The 19294-nt window shown below is 39.1% G+C and overlaps 1 protein-coding gene across 2 annotated transcripts in view; it reads right to left on the bottom strand.

Annotated features, from left to right (window-relative positions):
• Positions 1–3135: 3135 nt before the first annotated feature.
• rbfox1 (RNA binding fox-1 homolog 1) overlaps positions 3136–19294 on the bottom strand; it is a 239676-nt gene continuing 223517 nt past the window's right edge. The window contains exons 11-12 of one of the 2 annotated variants that reach the window (XM_048609487.1): positions 3882–3957; positions 3136–3584 (exon numbers count right to left, since the gene is read on the bottom strand). In XM_048609487.1, coding sequence (XP_048465444.1) covers positions 3462–3584; positions 3882–3957 — 199 coding nt within the window. In that variant the 3' untranslated portion in view covers positions 3136–3461. The remainder of the gene's footprint in view (positions 3585–3881; positions 3958–19294) is intronic. The other variant, XM_048609488.1, reaches the window with a different exon arrangement.

Genomic DNA, 19294 nt, shown 5'->3' with positions numbered 1-19294 from the left:
ATTATAGGGCAAATTCATACATGATCTACTGGTCTTCTTCCTCCTTATGAGTTAAATGGTAGTCCTGCTCAATCAGATCTGTGAATCTTAAATGTTGTACCTTTGCTTCACATTCCATCTCGAAGGAAATCTATCATTCCTCCACTTCCTCAGCCATAATAGGACCTGCCAAACCTACTTGAACAAGACCAAAATTTGAAACTTGATCTCGTGTAATAATACAAAAGATATTTTCTCCACCTTGTATCATTAGGATGCCTCTTTTGCTCTTTTACATTACTCTGCGATATCTAAGCTCTTCAACTGCAGACTTGCCTTTAAAATAGACACAGGCCCAGCACAGCCAGTGGCAAAGATGCAGGAGCAGTGTACTTGGTTAACTCCAGCAATTATTTCCAGCAACACTTTGAGGAACTAGTGGTGATGCTGTGATAGGGTTAGGGTTATGTTTAGTGATTTTATGGGCCCCACACTGTTTGGAAGGTGTAAAGAAGCCAGACAATAATATGAAGGCAGTCTTTATTGTTTCCATGAACCTAATGGATTTTTATCCATCACAGACTTGCCACTGATTTCCTGTTCTTCCTCCCCTTTCCTACCAAAATGTTCTGCCAAGAGTAAAACTGAAGGTACGATTGTCATGTTAGAAAATTAGTCCACAAGATTCAGGTATATTTCAGTCAGACTAGTTTTAATGCTGTTTGACCACATGGGTGCCATAGCAGTTTTGTAAGTGCGTGGATGGTCTTTAAGTGTCCAAAAGGGGGAACCACACTCCCATAATCCACACCCGAGCTGCCTCATCTGCCATGTTGGTAAAGGTGGAAAGACAGATCTCTAGGACCTATGTCCAAAGCAGATATAAAGACTTTAGTTTGCAAATAAGACTTCTAACAGTCACTGTTGCCTCACAGTGCCAGGAACCTGGGTTCAATTCCAGCTTCGAAGGCTACACATTCTCCCTGTGTCTATGTGGGTTTCCTCCCACAGTCCAAAGATGTGCAGGTTGGGTGGATTGGCCATGCTAAATTGTCCATAGTATCCAGGGATGTGCAGGCTCGGTGGGTTAGCCATGGGAAATGTAGGGTTACAGGGATAGGGTGGTGGGATGGATTCTGGGTGGGATGCTCTTCGGATGGTGGGTTTGGACTCGATGACCCAAATGGCCTGCTTCCACACCTGTAGGGATTCTATTCTATGAACAGTCTTTTGATCTCTCCTTTGCAAGATAGGTCAGTCCTGGATTCAGTTCTTATAAACACTGCTGGTGGCCTCCATCAATAAGGTAGATTGGCTGAAAATTATTTCACAGAATGCAGAGCCAGCAGAACACCAGTGTCCTCAAGCTCCACTTGAACTCCCTGATCCCCTTTAATTCACTTCTCCTGCTCCCAAACATTCTCTGCTCTTTTCCAAAGTGGCCAAAGGTTGCTGTCAGTGAAATGGTGGCCTAAGATCTAATTTCAGTTCACAGATAATCTGCCTGAGGATTGGCCAAGCATCTCCCTCGAGTTCAATGTTAACTTTAAATGGGGACAGAAGCCCAATGTTGTGTGTGTCTCAAGCCCATCAGTCCTGATGCAAAGATCTTTCAGTGGTTGCAGTTAGGGGTCAGCAAGATCCGATCTTACCCAACATCAGGACACAACACCCCAAAGCACTTGAATCCAAAAAATGGTCAAACTCCTCTCCCCTGTTCTATGTGGTAGCAACTATTCTGCATGCTCTGTAGTTTATTAGGACCAAGTCACTATTTGAGCAACATTTGATAATGTTCCATTGCCGGTTAAAAAAGAAGCAACAGTATCAGTAATTTCAATTTAGTGAAATTTTATTGATGGTTATTGTTCAACTGATCATACTGCATGCACATACGATGACAAAGAGAAAGCCTGGCCACAACACTTTCCAGCAGGTTTTTAATCGCATAGGTATATCACAGATTGTGGGTTGATATTTACTAAGTGCACGCCATGAGGCGCACACAGTACACATGAGGAGTATAACTAAGAGGTGCAGCAAAAAGGCAGAGGAAAAATTTTGAAGCTGCATTATTACAAAAAACAAGGAGACCTGTGACAAACACCCCAACTTAGGTACTGTTAAACAGGACAAAGTGAACGGATTCCAGCATACGCACAGACAAGCTGCAATTTTTCAAGGACGCTCAAACAAGCTGACCCAACAACTTGCTTACATTGCGCTTTTAACACTGAAATGGCCCAGAGGCGGAATCGGCTTTCTAATTTCGTGATTTATTAAAGCATAATAAATAAAATGCTTCCTTTTTGTGAACACTATTTTTTTAAATTCGGTCCAGTCCAAAAATAAAAGGCCTCCTCTGAAAATAACGTAACAAAATAACACAAGCTGTCAAGCAATGAAAAATTGCTGTTTGTTTACACAACACAGTCATGTCTCAAAAGTACCAAGCTGACGAAAATATCATGATTATCTACACTTAATGATTGCAATACTTGTAAAATGCTTATATAAATCTGAATATGATTATCATGTATTCCATAAAAATGATACGCCTTACAGTTGATCTACTATGCTAATTCTAAAACATCATAGGCTGTGTAATCTATAACTGAACATTTCCACTGCACAATTTGAAATTTATTTATACATTTTACTGGTACAAAGAACCTAGTTTATTACTTTCCTTCTGACAAAAAGAAAAATATAAACAATGCTTTATCACCATTTTTGAATGTTTTTCCCTCCCATAATACAAAAGTCAGCAATGATATCAATAATTTATATATTGGAAGTAATATAAAAAGAATGCTCATTGATGGCCTAACTAGCAGATTTACTTAAATAGACCTATCTATGGTTGAACTGCTGAAATACTGCCTGGTGGAGTATCTTATAATTGAATGGATGCCCCTACTGAAACCTTATGTACAAGTGCTGAGAAACATCGAAAAACATAACCTTTGGCTTGAACAAATAGTGAATAATTTAAGACAATTGATAGCAAGATTCTTGGTGCAGTGGTGCCCTCTTCAAATCTATATTATGCAGATTGACACCCCTTCCCTTAACCCACCCTCTTTCTTGAAGCAAACAAAATTGAAATGAAGAAAAATGACTCATTTAGTCACTTGCAATCCTACAAAACAGGTGAGAATTCCAATCGCTGCTATTCTGCATCTTTATATCATATATATGTGTCTCGGTGATTTTGGTTCTCACAGTTCTTGCATCTCACAGTCTTTAAATACCATTAGAAAAGCAGCTGCTTTTGCCAATAATCAGATATGTAACTTCCAGAAATTAAAACCCACTTATTAAAATACACAGAACAAAATATCTGAGGTATAAGATTAAAAAAATGTAGTATTTTCCTCTTTTTAGAGTTGCTAAAATGATGCACTACTGCATGTATTGCAATACCCAGGCCTTGGAAAAGCTTCTTTTTTTCCCCAGCAGAAGATTTAATGGTATGTCATTTAGTATGGAGCAAAACGGCTGTATCCCCCTCGGTATATACTAGCCTGCAATGAAGAAAGAACGAGACCGACATCATCAGCAAGGCTCCTAGTCTTGGCATCAGTCAAGGGTGCAAAAGCATTCTGAAACAAAGTGATGGATTTAATTATCAAAATGACTAATTATTCCATTAAGCCAAATGTTCAGCTAGGTGATACTCACAAAATTAGAAATATAATAACTAACATGCACTACATTGCCAAGAAATTAAGACATTCATCAAGTTTACTGGAAGGATTAATGTGGCATTTTAGCTGCTGTTAGCACCAGAGACAAATTCAATTAAGTTAAACTGAGGATATGCTAGCAGAGATTGAAAGAAAGAAGATGCAGGATTGAAGCAGCAAGAACAGATACAACAGAATTAATAATAATCTTACCACGGCACCAACGCCGTAGGTGGCTGCTGGAGCAAGTGCGTGGTGGTAGGGGTCTGCAGCATAAACTCTTCCGTAACTGCAAGAAAAGGAAGGGAGGATCAATTAAAACCATACACGGAAGAGAAAGGAAGTACAACAAAGCTACAGTATACTATAGGAATCACTTGTTGGAGTTTGACATAAGGTGATGCATACTGGTAAAATAATGCAAACAGAAAATACAAAATGTTGAACAAAAAAGCAAAGCACATCTTTGTACCCTGTATATTAGTTCCTAATGCTTGTAAAGTAATATTCTCATGTGATATTGAATTCTTGTGAGGTCCTCATCATAAACCAGTTCTCTACATCCTACTTGTCTAATGTGGAAACATAACACTGGGGACTATGCATGAGGAGACAGGCAGTGGACTACTGAACCCTCATTACGTAGTAAACGAAAATAGGTATATTTCTCTTTAGACACGGGTGTTATTAAAAAAAAAATCACCTGAGCTGTAAGTCTCATTGTTTATCACACTTCCATGAAATTTGTTTCTTGAATTGCCTTACAACATACGTAGAATCAAATATTTGTTTTCTTTTTATGTTTTGTTTGAAATATCACTTTAAATTTGAATCAAAATACATTACACTGTGATTTTTATTTGCTACCCTAATGCAAGATGTATGTATCTCATTGGATATCCTGATTCTGCAGACCACAGCCAAGCAAAGACAATGAGCAGCAGACATTTCATATCACTGTTTCTATTTGTACTCTTGAATAGGCAGAAGACAAATTAGATTTTATTTTGTCAATTTAACTTCATTTCCTCTACAGAAACGATCTCCTTGTACGACACAGATTAGCTTGGAAAGTGACAGCGTAAGAAATGACAATTGAGAATTTGTTTCTGACCAGTCCTGATGCAGCAATGTAAATGCATCAACTTCTAGCACCATGGGGACAACCAAAGGACAAGCCAGTGGCAATCATTATAATGTGCTTCATCTTCCCTTTAAGAATCTCAGCATTTTCATGGGTTATGGGAGACTTTAGAATTGATACTATAAAGGAAAATGGTGACAGCAAGCAAGGCGAATGTATTTTGCGTAGCCAGAAGAAGAGTTACTAAGCTAAATATTAAGATGGAACTGTTTGGACAGCAAAAATACGTTACTGCTACTGGCAACCTACATTGAACAGCTCAAGTGGTTCATTGTTCTGAAATCCGAACTACTGATTTTTATGAAGCAGTTTTTTTGTAATAAGTTACTTTTCACTAAAGCGTTTTACAAAAGAAGTGATCCTACTACATTACAAGGCCCCATCAGTTTAATTATGCTATCTAGTGTGGATACTTTTCTCATTGCAAATGGCTCATTAATGCCTACTTATCAAATTGATAATTTATTCTCCATTACATTGCCTTAATGAAAGTGTCTTCAGCTTTAACATGTTCCTGCATTTACTGTGTATGAGCTCTGCAGAAATTTGCTCAAAATTACTTAGTGTTATCATTTTAAAATGAGCCATGATACAGACAAATCAACTGTAATTGCAAAGTTTTGGAGAGTGACCTTTATTTCACATTGTAATGAGTGAGAGATAATGGAGTAGAAATTAATATTTTTGCTTGTTTATGGATTCAATATTTCCCAAATCTAGGTATGAGGTGTTGACATCTGCCAGAGACATGTTGGTCTTCACTGATTTTACTTATCCTTAGCAACCATTAGGAGTGGTATCGGATCAGCTTAAATATGCAAATTGAATTCCTTCGTCTGTTTCGGGACATTTCTGCCAAGTTACGATTATTTTTACCAGTTCTATGACAGCTGAATTTGTACTTCTTAAATGGCCTGCTGGAGGCCACTAAAAAATGTGAATAAGATTATGTTTCACTTCTCCTTTGGAGTTGGTTGTATTCCTCCCAGATGCACAGCACTGGAGAGAGCTACTCAAGGTATGCACTCAGCAACCTCACATTTTTATCTGTTTGTTCATCCTAAGACTCCCTTGAAGGCTAGTGCCTGTGGCAAAAAGTCAATATGTGCTCTGAGACCTTGGAGGTGCTCCAGCAGCTCGCTATTATTAAAAGGAGCTCCAAAGTTGAGTGAATCTTAGCTGTCCAGGTTGCAGCCCATTTTTTAAAAATTACATTCACTCATAGGATGTAGGCATCGCTGACTGCATCAATGTTCTTTTCTCCCCCATCCCTAGTTGCCTTTGAGAAGGTGATGATGAACTGTCTTCTTGAACCGCTGTAGTCCATGTGCTGTAGGAAGACCAACAATGTCTTTTAAGGAGGGAATTCCAGGGTTTTAACCCAGCGACAGTGAAGGAACGGCGATAAATTTCCAAATCGGGATGGTGAGTGGCTTGGAGAGGGAACTAGCAGGTGCTGGTGTTCTCTTGTCCTTCTAGACGGAAATGGTTGCGGCTTTGGAAGGTGCTGTCTCAAGATCGTTGGCAAATTTCTGTAGTGAGTTTTACAGAGAGTACATACCGCTGCTATTGTGTGTTGGTGGTGGAGTGACACTGAATGACACCACATCCACAAACAATCCATCAAGCTGCTTTGTCCTGGATGGTGTCAAGCTTTTTGAATGTTGTTGGAACATCACTCATCTAGGCAAGTGAGGAGTTTTCCGTTACACTCCTGATCTGTGCTTTTCAAATGATGTACAGGCTTTGGGGAGTCAGGTAGTGAGTTATAAGCTAAAGTACTCCTAGCCTCTGACCTGCTCTTATAGGCACTGTAAATTATAGGCCGAGTCCACTTGAGTTTTTTATCAATGTTAATCCCCTTGGATGTTGGTAGTGGGGTATTAAGTGATGGCAAAACCATTGAATGTCAAGGGGTGGTGGTTAGAAATGTCTCTTATTGAAGATGGTCAGAATGACATTTATGTCACATGAACATTACTTGCGATATTGTCCAGGTGTTGCTGCTTCAGGATCCGAGGAGTTGTGAATGGCACTGAACATCAGCAAATATTCCCACTTCTAACCTTACAATGGAAGGAAGGTCATTGATGAAGCAGCTGAAGATGGTTGGATCTGGTACACTACCCTGAGGAACTCCTGCAGAGATGTCTTGGAACTGAGATCACTAACCTCCAACGATCACAACTATCTTCCTGTGTGCCAGGTATGACCCCAACCAGAAAAGAGCTTTCCCCTTCATTCCCATTGATACTAGTTTTTGTTCATCCTTCTGGATGCCTCCTACTTTGGGCACAAAGCACTCACCAATTTGTACCTGAATTTCCCAAGGTCTAAACCACCAAAGCTTTCTTATCAGAATATTAGGCTCTTTGTCAGATAAACAAAATTTTCCAAATAACCAGTGAGACGGGAGGTGCTCTTATATATCTCTTGGTAGTTTAAAATGTGGCAAAAAGGCAACTTTCATAATGGGTGAATAAAAAGGATGTGGAACACACTGTAACATGTAACTGCCAAAGAGCAGTCAAAGACCTTGAGATATCAGAGGAGCAGGAAGGCTGCCGTTTCGGGCCTAGACCCTTCTTCAGAAATGCTGATTTCAGCCCATTTCTGAAGAAGGGTTGAGGCCCGAAACGTCAGCCTTCCTGCTCCTCTGATGCTGCTTGACCTGCTGTGTTCATCCAGCTCTACACCTTGTTATCTCAGATTCTCCAGCATCTGCAGTTCCTACTATCTCAAGGACCTTGAGATAAATTGTTCAAGTCTCGGTTGGCTGTTAATGCATTAGAAGATGATACGATGTGACTAACAGCAGGTCTAAAGGTCATGTCACCAATATAAGACCATCCATAGGTCATATAAAAATCAGATAGTCAAATGCCATTTGTTGAAAACATCTTCAAGTATTTTATTACTTTATACAGTTCAGTTCAGATCTGTAAAAATGTGAAAAGTAGTAACAGCATTATTTCTTAAGTAACTTAAAGAACCTGGCAACTGATGTAATTTGGAAGTGAAATAACTGCACAGTCAATATCAACAATGTTGCTATTCACAGTTGTAACTTGTCTGCTTTGAGAGTCAAATCAACCGAGATGTTCTTGTTTGCATATTTTGCAACAAAGCTATTGCACTGATGCAGCATCTTGAAAAATTTTACTTATTTTTGATGTTATAAACTTTACTATTTTTGTGAAATCTTTTATTCAATAAGACCCGGGCTGGCCTAGCATTGTAAGTCACTACAGGACCAAAATACTTTGGGATTCTGTTCCACTGACGCAAAAGTAGTGAAACCTTTACCTACAAACAAAATCTTGGGAAAGAGGTCATCTTTATGGTTTAATATACTAAAGTGCATCTGCAACTCACGTCTTTCCTTATCTGTTCTCAGGATATAGGCATTGCTGGCTAGGCCAGCATTTTTAATGCCCATCGCTAATTAAGAATCAAACACATTGCCATGAATCTGTAATCACATGTAGGCCAGACCAGGTAAAAATGGTGGATTTCCTTCCCTGAAGAACATTAGTAAACCAGATAGAGACATGCAACAATCAGCAGTGGTTGTATTGTTAAGCCAACTGTTCATTAAATTCCAGCTCAGTTGGCTGGATGGCTTGTTTGCAATGCAAAGTGATATCAGCATGGTTCAATCTCTGCATTGGCTGAGGTGACCATGAAGGGTCCCACCTTCTCAATCCCATCCCTTTCCCCTCGCCTGAAATGTGGTAACACTCCGATTAAACCCACCAACATTTTTTGTCTCTCTCTGATGAGACAGCAGCCCTGTTGTCTTCTGGGGTGAGAGTGACGTTATGTCACTTAATGCCTGAAGATGCTTGGGACTTTCTCAATGACTTCCCACATAACACGGGAGACAGTCAGAACATTCAATTACAACTCACTGTTGTGATTTTTAAAAAAAAGACAAAGGTTGAATTCTTTACAACTGTACTCTGGCCTGATGAAGCTGATCTGCTCATTTATTGCTCTTGATTGGAGCAACAATTTCAGACCATGTATTTTCCACTAATTCTGCAAGATTTACCAAAGCTGCAGTTGGCTACTTTTTCAAACATTATTCCACAAAATGACAGAATGCAGGCTATGCTGGTGAGTTCCAACAGAACTGGCTACAATTTGCAGCAGCGTTGTCCTGGGCAGGCAAAGCCATTGCTTACAAGGCGAGATGAAAAAGTAATAACATGGGCACCGAGATGTTACTCCATATCTTTTCAAGGCATGTTCCAGTATGAATTCTGCAGAAGTGTTAAGCAGAAATCCCAAGTCTCTAACTTCCTAAAAATAAGACGATCAAAGATATAACAAACACAACAAAACGAGGAAAGTGGAACAATGGAAGTGAATCATCTCTGCTGCCTGGTTGCACAATAATGAATTTTTACACATTAGCAATTGAAATATATCATAATTGATAGTTTAAATAAGGAAACTCAGCATCCTGCATCTCCGTTTGCTCCATAACTGCAGTTTACTGAGTTATAGAAGTTCAGGAAAGTTCTCACTTTAATAATGGCCACAGGTGACTTTGGGACGCAGTAGCACAAGGCTGGAAGCCTTGCAGGAATTCCACCTCAGCTGTTCCAAATAAATCGATTTGAAAATGATTGAGGACAGGTTGAGGTTCAATGCCGAGGCCTGTTACCATTCACAATCCTGCCTTTCAATTGAAGGGTAGTCACTTCCATAGAAAATATGAGTAGGAGTAGGCCAATTGTCCTTTTGAACCTGCTCCACCATTCATTATGGTCGTGGCTGATTATCTAACTCGCTAGCCTGTTCTTGTTTTTCCTCCATGTCGTTTGATCTCCATAGTCCCAAGTGCTACGTCCAACTCTTTCATGAAATTCTACAATGGTTTTGCCTTGATTTTGTCCGTGGTAGAAAATTCCACAAGCTCACCACTCTCTGGGTGAAGAAAATTCTCCTAACGTCAGTCTTAAATTATTTCCCCTGTTTCCTTAGACAATGACTCCCGGCTCTGGATGCTCCTCTATTGGGAAACAGCCTTCCTGCGTCTGGTCCTGTCTGGTCCTATAAAGTTCTGAGATTAGCCCCTCATTCTTTGATTGCCAGTGAATATAATCCTAATCAAATCTGGGGCAGCACAGTGGCTCAGGGGTTAGCAATGTTGCCTTACAGTGGCGGGGGCCTGGGTTCAATTCCACCCTCAGGTGACTGTCTGTGTGGAGTTTGCACGTTCTCCTTGTGTCTGCGTGGGTTTCCTCCATGTGGTCCGGTTTCCTCCCATAGTCCTAAGATGTACAGGTTAGGTGGATTGATCATGCTAAGTTGTCCACGGTATCCAGGGATGTGTCGGCTAGGTGGATTAGCCATGGGAAATGCAGGATAACAGGGATGGGGTGGGTCTGGGTGGCATGATCTTTGGAGAGTCAGTCTGGGCCAAATGGCCTGCTTCTGCACTATAGGGATTCTATGATTCAACCTTGCCGCATGTGTTGGCCGCATCATTGTAGGAATCAGTCTGGTGATCACTCACACTCACACTATTCTTTCAGATAAGGAGACTAAAACTACACACAATATTCCAGATGTGGTCCTTGCTCCTATGCCATCCCTGCCCTTCAATGAAATACTGCGCAAAACATGCAATTAAAAGTGGTTACCAATTTATTACAGAAATGAGGAGATTTATTTCTTCCCACATAGCAATGAATGTTACATCACTAAATAACAATAACTCGAATGGCCATATGATGCCATCACCCCCAGATGTTCAAACCCCAGCTTATGTTAGTCCCAAGAAGGTGGGAAGAAAATTGTGGGGACAATTTTAAATTCAGTGATCAACATTCAAAAGATTAAAATTCAGTTAATACAGTTCAATACAATGGACAATGTTTGAAAATTCAGGAACCGTACTTTCTACAGCGAATAAGGCAGCTGATTGTTCTGGTTACATTCAGCAAAGTATCAGTATGATAAACCAAAGAACGATGGATGATGGAGATCTGAAATAAACAAAAATAGAAATTGCTGGAGAAGCTCAGCAGGTCTGGCAGCATCTGTGGAGAGAAAAGATTTGTTGTGTTTTGAATCCTGTGTCCCTTCCTTCTTCAGAACTAAAAGTATGGAGGTAGTTTTTAATATGCTTTAATCAACCAATTACAAATGTTGTGAACTCTAGACATTTGATTCAAATTGAAGTCTCATTCAACTTTATACTTTGCATGAAACTCTTTCATTCTCTGCTTCCATATCGCTGTTCAGATTGAAATGTCAGTTTTAGTAAATTGGTTAATCATTTATCAACATTTAGCAACTGCATACAATGGCATGCTACATAAAAAAAAGTTCAACTGACCATTTCTCCTTGATCATGTTTTTGAGATTACTCATATCTTTTTAACTTACTGCATTATTTATCATTGTATATTAAAGCATCTCCATCAATTCCTTCTTTAAGGAAAGAAAAGACTTGCATTTATGTAGTGCCTATCGCAACTTCAGGTTGTTCCAAAAGCATTTAGCAGATAAGAGCACTCTTGAAACATAGTCAGTCATTTTGCAATCGGTCCTGTAGCATACATTTTGTGCTTGAAAAGGACAGGCAGGTAACAATCAGTTCTGCTATTCATAGTCTATCAAGGCGCCATAAACAGGCAGAGAGATTTTATGGCTAAAAGTTCTTCACTAATTAATGACTCTTTTTGACCACAGTCTATGGATGTATTATATTGACAGTGCTGGAGAAATACGGACATTGTTACATAACCAATGTTAACAATAAGAACCCACTGTTATAATCTGTACATCTTACAGCACAAGGAAAGGATATGTGTACTGAAATGTATCCAGTGACATCCAGTGAGCTATATGGTCTTTTACGAGTGAAAAAAATTGATCAATGGTCAGCTCTCTCCAAACAGAAGGATAAAGATACCAGTACAGTATTAACCAGACCAAGCTGTTATTCATTAGATTTTAGAAGAATAAGGGATGATCCATTCAAGATTCTGAGGGGCTTGACAGAGGAGAGGTTGAGAAGATTGAATCACAAACTAGGGTACATGGTTACAGAGTAAGGAGACACTCATTTAAAACTAAGATGAAGAGGAATTTTTCATCTAGTGGTAGTGTATGTCTGGAACCCTCTACCTCAAAGCTGTGGAGGCAGTAAATGTTGAAGGTGGTGGATGCCAATAAATATGTTGTCCTAGATTGTGTCAAGTTTCTTGAATGTTGCTGGAGCTGCATGCCTCCAGACAAGCTGCAAGTATTCCATCACGCTCCTAACCTATGCCTTGAAGATGGTGGACAAATTTTGAGAAGCAAGTTACTCACTTTGTAATTAATAGGCTCATGATCCATTTATCTAAACACTATTTATATGGCTGCTCCACATAAATAGTTTCAATTTCTGGTAAATGGTAGCCGTCAGAATATTGATAGTGGAAAATTCAGTCATGATAATGCCTTTGACAATAAAAGGGAGATGATTAGATCCTCTCTTCTTGGAAATGACCATTGTCTGGCACTGCATGTCATAAAAATTACTTGCCAGTTATCAGCTGAAGCCTGAATGTTGACCTGATCTTGCTCTATATGGATAGGGGCATCAACACATGTCCCCTGTTCTGATTTTATGATGGAGGGAACATGATTAATGAAGTAGCTGAAGGTGTTTGAACCCAGATATGTCCTGGGACTGAGAGTTTCCCCAACAATCACAACCATATTCATTTGTTCTAAATATTATTCCAACCAGCACAGACAATTTCATCCCAAATTTCCACTGACTTAACTTTGCCAGGGCTCCTTGATATCAAGACCAGTCACTCTCACCTCATCTCTGGAATTCAGTTCTTTTATCCATGTTTGGGTCAAAGCTTAATGAGGTCAGGAGCTGAGTGGCACTGGTGGAGCCCAACCTGGGTAACAATGAGCTGTTTATTACTGAATAATTGGGTGACATGGTGGCTCGATGGTTAGCAGCCTCGCAGAGCCAGGGACCTGGGTTTGATTCCGTACTTGGGTGACAGTGTGTCTGTGCGGAATTTGCATATGCTCCCTGTGGCTGTGTGGGTTTCTGTCAGGGGCCTCGGGTTTCCTTCCATAGTCCAAAGATGAGCTGTTAGGTGGATTGGTCATATTAAATGGTCCATAGTGTCCAGGATGTGTAAGCTAGGTGGATTGGCCATGGTAAATGTGGGGTTATGGAAACAGAATACAGGGCTATGCTTGGGTGGGATGTTCTTCAGAGGATTGTTGCAGAAGCCATGGCTTAAGGGTCTCTTTCCACAATGTAGGGGTTCGATGATTCTAAAATGCCTGTTGGTAGCACTGTCGATGATATTTTGCTTCACATTGTTGATGTGTGAGAGAGTACATTGATGGAGAGGTAATTGGCTATTTTTGTCCTGCTTTTTATGGATACACTTGTCTTGAGATATATATACCTGTAAGCATTGGACGGGAGCCTATTTTAGCAAATGCAAGTTACTTTAAACAGCCGCACTATGTTTTGATAGCTAAACATATTAAGCTACTCTGGTAAAATTTCCCATATTTTAACATACAAATTCTAAATGTCCTTCTATTTACCTTCACAGATTATTTTAAAACTGGAACCTATCTTATTTGCAAAACTGTTAACTCAACATGGGCCACGGAAAAAAATCCTTTCAATATCTTGTGCCACAATGATACCCAAATATATTACGTGCCATCTGGAAAAGAGCAGTTGTAAAGGTCTACTGTCATACGTGAGAATATCTTGAAACATTCCTAAATGAATGTATCAACATAAAACACAATTCCCACATTTATGATATAAAACAAAAACAGTGCACACATTGCTACACAGCAAAATCATTTCAAAATTACGTGTTGGATTACAAAAAAAAACACAATTTTATCAATGTTGTCAAACAGAGAGAGCTAGGGGTGCAGGTACATAGTTCCTTGAAAGCGCCTTCATATGTAGACAGGATGATGAAGGCGGCATTTGGCACGCTTGCCTTCAATCGGTCAGTGCATTGAGTACAGGAGTTGGGACATCACGTTACAGCTATACAAGACATTAATAGGGCCACATTTTGAGTACTGTGTACAATTCTGGCTGCCCAACTCTAGGAAGGATGCTATTAAACTGGAAAAGGCGCAAAAATGATTTACATGAATGTTGCTGAGACTGGGAGGTTTGAGTTATAAGGAGAAGCTGGATAGGCTGGGACTTTCATTCCTGGAGCATAGCAGGCTGAGGTGTGACCTTACAGAGATTTATTATATCATGAGGGCCATAGATGAGGTAAATAGCCAAGGTATTTTCCCCAGGATAGGGGAGTCTAAAACTAGATGGCATAGATTTAAGGCAAGACAGGAAAGATTTTAAAAAAGGGACATGAAGGCAACTTTTTCACACAGAAGGTAGTGCGTATATGGAATGAGCTGTCAGAAGAAGTGGTAGAGGTGGGTATAATTACGACATTTAAAAAACATTTGGACAGGTACATGCATAGGAAAGGTTTAGACCAACTACAGGCAAATGGGACTAGTTCAGTTTAGGAAATCTGGTCAGCATGAACAAGTTGGGCTAAAGAGTTTGTTTCCTTGCTGTATGATTCTGTGACACTATCACACTCATGACAGACATTCTCAAAAATTCTGAATTTAATAAGCATATTCTCAAACCTATCACCAGCCATACCATACCCCCACTTCATTTAAAATTACTGTATAAGAACATTGAGGTAGCGATTTCATCTCAAATTTCAAAAACATACTCATGACATTAAACAGGAAGATATCTTTAATCACAACGTAATTAAACTCAGTACGACTTCACTTCCCTGTTAAAAGTCATTCTCCAACACAACATTTTTACTTTGACAAAAGAGTGTAGCCAGTTATTGACTGGTCAGAGAATTATTACTATTATAATTGTAATTTTAAGTGTAACTAAGGATTGCAAAGCCAACTTTCTAATGCTAGAAATTTAATACCTTTGTTCTTACACCTTCCTTAACTTACATTAAAACCTGAGCAGAGGTGGGGTCAATGCTGACTTCCCAGCTCTTGCTGGAACACAGCAGGAATGTTATCAATACGATCAGTAGGGCTGTATCATTAACAAGGAATCAAAGATGAACTCACAGTTAGAAGCAAAGGACTTTGGGTAGGTAATTTCAAATGAACAACTCATGAACTTCTTAGAGACCATAAGGACTGCAGATGCTGGAAGTTAAAGTCAATAAATGTGGAGCTGGAAAAGTGCAGCAGATCCGACAGCATCCGAAGAGCAGGGACGATCATGGTTTCGCACTAAAACCCTTTGTCAGGACTTAGTTTCTCTTGGCTTCAAATGCAGTTTGTAGCCACGCTACAGTAATTGAAGCTTTTGAAAAACTAGATTATTGTAAAACTCAATAAAATGCAATGTGAGAAAAATGAAAAACGTTACTTAACTTTACCAGGTTTAGTCATCCACATGACCATGAGTTTGTTAGTCCCAAATAAAGCTGGCAATCTAGGAATCTAAACTGTGGATCACTTTCATGACTCAGAGCTTTGGAACATGCTTGACATCCAGTGTGGACCTTAGAAAAGAACCACCAATCTTTCCTGACAACAAAGGTTATTCTTAAGCATTTTAGTCAAAACCATCATTAGTTTTCAACTGCTGATCATTACATAAGACGTGTTCAAACCATCTCAACTGGAAAGTATATTGAAAGATTCAAACTGCAGTTTCTCCATTCAGATTTCATCCTTTCCCTGTTTAATCTTGTCACATTTTGCACTCAGTCACATTTAACCAAGCACGTGAGTTGACCTAGAATTACAAGCATCAGGCTGACAAGCTGTCAAATAGATAATGACCATGAAACCAAAAAGGTTGCTACTCTTTTTGTTGTGTAAGACTCAAAAATGAATACATTCTGGAAAACAGGAGTAATCTGAAGATCCTGTCACACAAACTCTATATGCTTCATACTGGGGCTAGCCAGTTGACCTGTTTTACTCGATAGGGTTATAATCATGAAATAAACTTCCGCTTTACTTTTTAAAAATCTCATTGGCCCTGCATTTTAAACCATTTCTTATCATTAAAATATATCAGAGCATTCAAGTTAGTCATCATCCTTGGACACTGTTACATTAACATGACTTTGATACATTCAATGTGAAATTTACAGAACAGCAAATCAAAAAATACTGCAACCACTGTCTCGCATTCTTTAGATAGTGATTATTTTAAGTAACTCAGCCCTGGCAATCCAGCAATCCCAAATCATTAAACGCAACTCCTTAAATTTTTTATTTTAGTGCTTAAGACTAGAGATTGTGAATATTTTATTTTTGATACAATTATTTCCAACAATTAACTTTTCTGCTCTTAAAGTGGGACATAAATTCTGCCCAGAAGGATGAAATTACAGCTCTGCCTCTCTCATAGCTGTTTAAAGAAAGCAGGATTTTTGGCTATTCATACTTTCACCTTAAGGTGCATAAATTCCTGCCATTGAGTTAATAGAGAAAATTACTGACAGTCCTGAAAAATTTGAACAAAGAACAACATAGCACAGGAACAGGCCCTTTGGGCCACCAAAAATGTGGCGAGCCATGATGCCTTTCTAAAGTAAAAACCTTTTGCCTCTATGCTGTTTATATCTCTCGATTCACTTCCTTTTATATATTTGTCAAGATGCATCTGAAATGTTACTATGGTATCTGCCCCCACCACCTCCTCAGGCAGCACATTCCATGCACGTAAAAAAAAAACCTTGTCTCTAGTATCTCCTTTAAATTTATCCCCTCTTACTTTAAATCTATGTCCCCTAGTAATTGACATTTCTAATCCACGAAAAATACCTGACTATCCATTTTATCTGTGCCTCTCAATTTTGTAAACTTCAATCAGGTTGCGCCCCCCCATCCTTCGATGTTCAAGGGAAAATAATCCAAGCATGTCAAACCTTTCCTCACAGCTAATACCCTCCAAACCAGGCAACACTCGTAAATCTTTTCTACACCCTCTCCAAAGCCTCCACATTCTTCTAGTAGGTTGATGACTAGCACTGTACGCAATATTTCAAATATGGCTGAACTAAAGTTTTATACAGCTGCAACATGACTTTCCAATTTTTATACTCTATACTCTACGTAGGCAAGCATGCCATATGCCTTCCTGACCACCTCATCCACTTGTGTTGCCATTGTCAGGAAACTGTGGCCTGTATTCTGGGGTCCCTCAGTACGTTGATGCTGTTAAGTGTTCTGCCATTTACTATATACTTCCTCCTGTATTAGATCACACAAAATGCACAATTTCACATTTGTCCAGATTAAATTCCATCTGCCATTTCTCCACCCAAATCTCCAGCCTATTTATATCCTGCTGTGTCGTCTGGAAATCCTCCTCATTATCCGCAGCTCCTTCAATCTTTGTCACTCGCAAGCTCACTAATCAGGCCACCTACATTCTCCTCCAAATCAACGCATATAACAAACAATAGGGGTTCCAGCACTGATCCCTGTGGAACATCACTGGTCACAGACTTCCAATCTGAAAATCACCCTATCCACTGCTACTCTCTGTTTTCTATGACTAAGCCAGTTCCTTTCATTTCTCATGCTTGGATTTGTTATTAGTATTCTGGCAGAAAGTCTGATCTCATCCATTTTCCAAATAATGGCAAGTTTTAAAATAGTGCATAAAGTAAGTCTCGGTTTTGTGACCCCCCCAAAGGTGGTTTCACATAAACAAGGGTGAAAGTTTTATGTTTTTCCATCTCCACTGTTTCTCTGCTCAAGTCACAGCAGAAGATTGGATTAACCCCGGTTCCACCCGAGATACGATTAATTTTTAATAAAATACTGTCTAAAACAGCTTGTCCCAACCTTTTTTTTTCCCTCTATGTTCTTTCATGATGATGCTGACCTCCCAGTGATGCCATTATCCTAACTGCCCTTGAACTGAGTGGCTTGCTAAGGCCAATTCAGACAGCAGTTACGAGCCAACCATACTGTTGTCGGTCTGGAGTCAATACAGTCAAAACCAGGTTGGGAACAGAAAACTTCCTTCTCTAAAGGACATTAGTGAACCACATGGGTTTGTTGTGACAATTGTGGTAAGCATTATGACTAAGCTAAGCTTAATTCCAGATTTATTTAATAATTGAATTCAAATTCCAGCATCTGCCAATGGTTAGATTTGAACTCCTGTCCCAGAACATCAGTCTGCACCTAATTATTGCCCTGGGTTTATCCTTTGTTGTACTCAACTTGGAAGTGATTCCTGCTTTTAGGGCAAACTAGAAAAAAAAAACCCTTCATTTCTACTATCAAATGTCCCTCACAAAATGTATTCAAATTTCTTATTTCAATAGCCAGTTCATAAATGCAAAACAATAATAAATTCTTTCTGTTTGACTGCAAATACATTAAAGCAAGAATAGATAGGGAAGCTTTATTTCATTAGTGGTCATAAAGTTAGCCAATCAGAAAATTTATTAGCCAGTTTTGAAGTTCATCAACCAACCCATTAAATAGAATAATGCTATGATATAATACAGTTTCCACTAGATTATTAGCCAAAACAAAATATATTTCGCTACATAAAGCTTGTATTAATAATCAGTGAACTGGCAAGTAGCCAAAGTGATCCCTGATTAAGTTAATGATGGATTGCATTCCTGTGAAAGGCTTGGCATTTAAGTTGAGAAAACACGACAATGAGGTTCATTTAGGCATCATCATATCTGCTTACATTAGTAGATTTAATACACTTGGACAAATCCAAATTTAGACCCAGTCACACCTTTATGAATGTTTCTAAAAAAGCTTTAAATGTATTTGTGATTTAAATTCATGGCTTTTTGACCTGACAAATTAACTTTTTTGGAGTCATTCAAATATCCCTTTATTTAAGCATATACTTTCTAAAGCATGGAATTAACAATCATTAGTTGCCTCTTCCCATTGTGAAGTTATAAGCTTGTAATATAATTTACTGTGCTTTTCTCAACTCAACAGAATAAACAATGATACTTTTTTTCTGAGTCCCAACCCAAAACATCAACTTTCCTGCTCCTCCGATGCTGCCTGGCCTGCTGTGTTCCTCCAACTCCGTGCTGTGTTATCTCTGACTCCAGCATCTGCAGTTCTTGCTATCTCTGAACAATATTGGCGTTTTACTTTTCACACAAAATCGAGAAAGTGTGGATCCTTTGCCTCCTCAGAGGTAGCAGAGGAACTGGCAAGAGGAGGAAATGATTGGACAAGTTTGTTCTGGAAAGATACTTACCCCTTCTTGCCACCTTTCCAATTAAATACTGAATGAAGAGGTTCACATGTGACTTCCTTGACTTGTCAGCAATTAAAGCCTTTAAGTGGTCAATTAATGGCAACTTAAGGGTCATCAATTGCCACTTTTCCAATGACCTGCTTTATTTGTAGGGAGGAAAGATAGCTCGATTCCTCAGTGAGAAAT

Source organism: Rhincodon typus, chromosome 21 (genome assembly GCF_021869965.1).
Source record: "Rhincodon typus isolate 14 chromosome 21, sRhiTyp1.1, whole genome shotgun sequence".
Classification (NCBI taxonomy): domain Eukaryota; kingdom Metazoa; phylum Chordata; class Chondrichthyes; order Orectolobiformes; family Rhincodontidae; genus Rhincodon; species Rhincodon typus.
The sequence above is the reverse complement of the archived record's forward strand: the minus strand, read 5'-3'. Positions and strand labels throughout refer to the sequence as shown.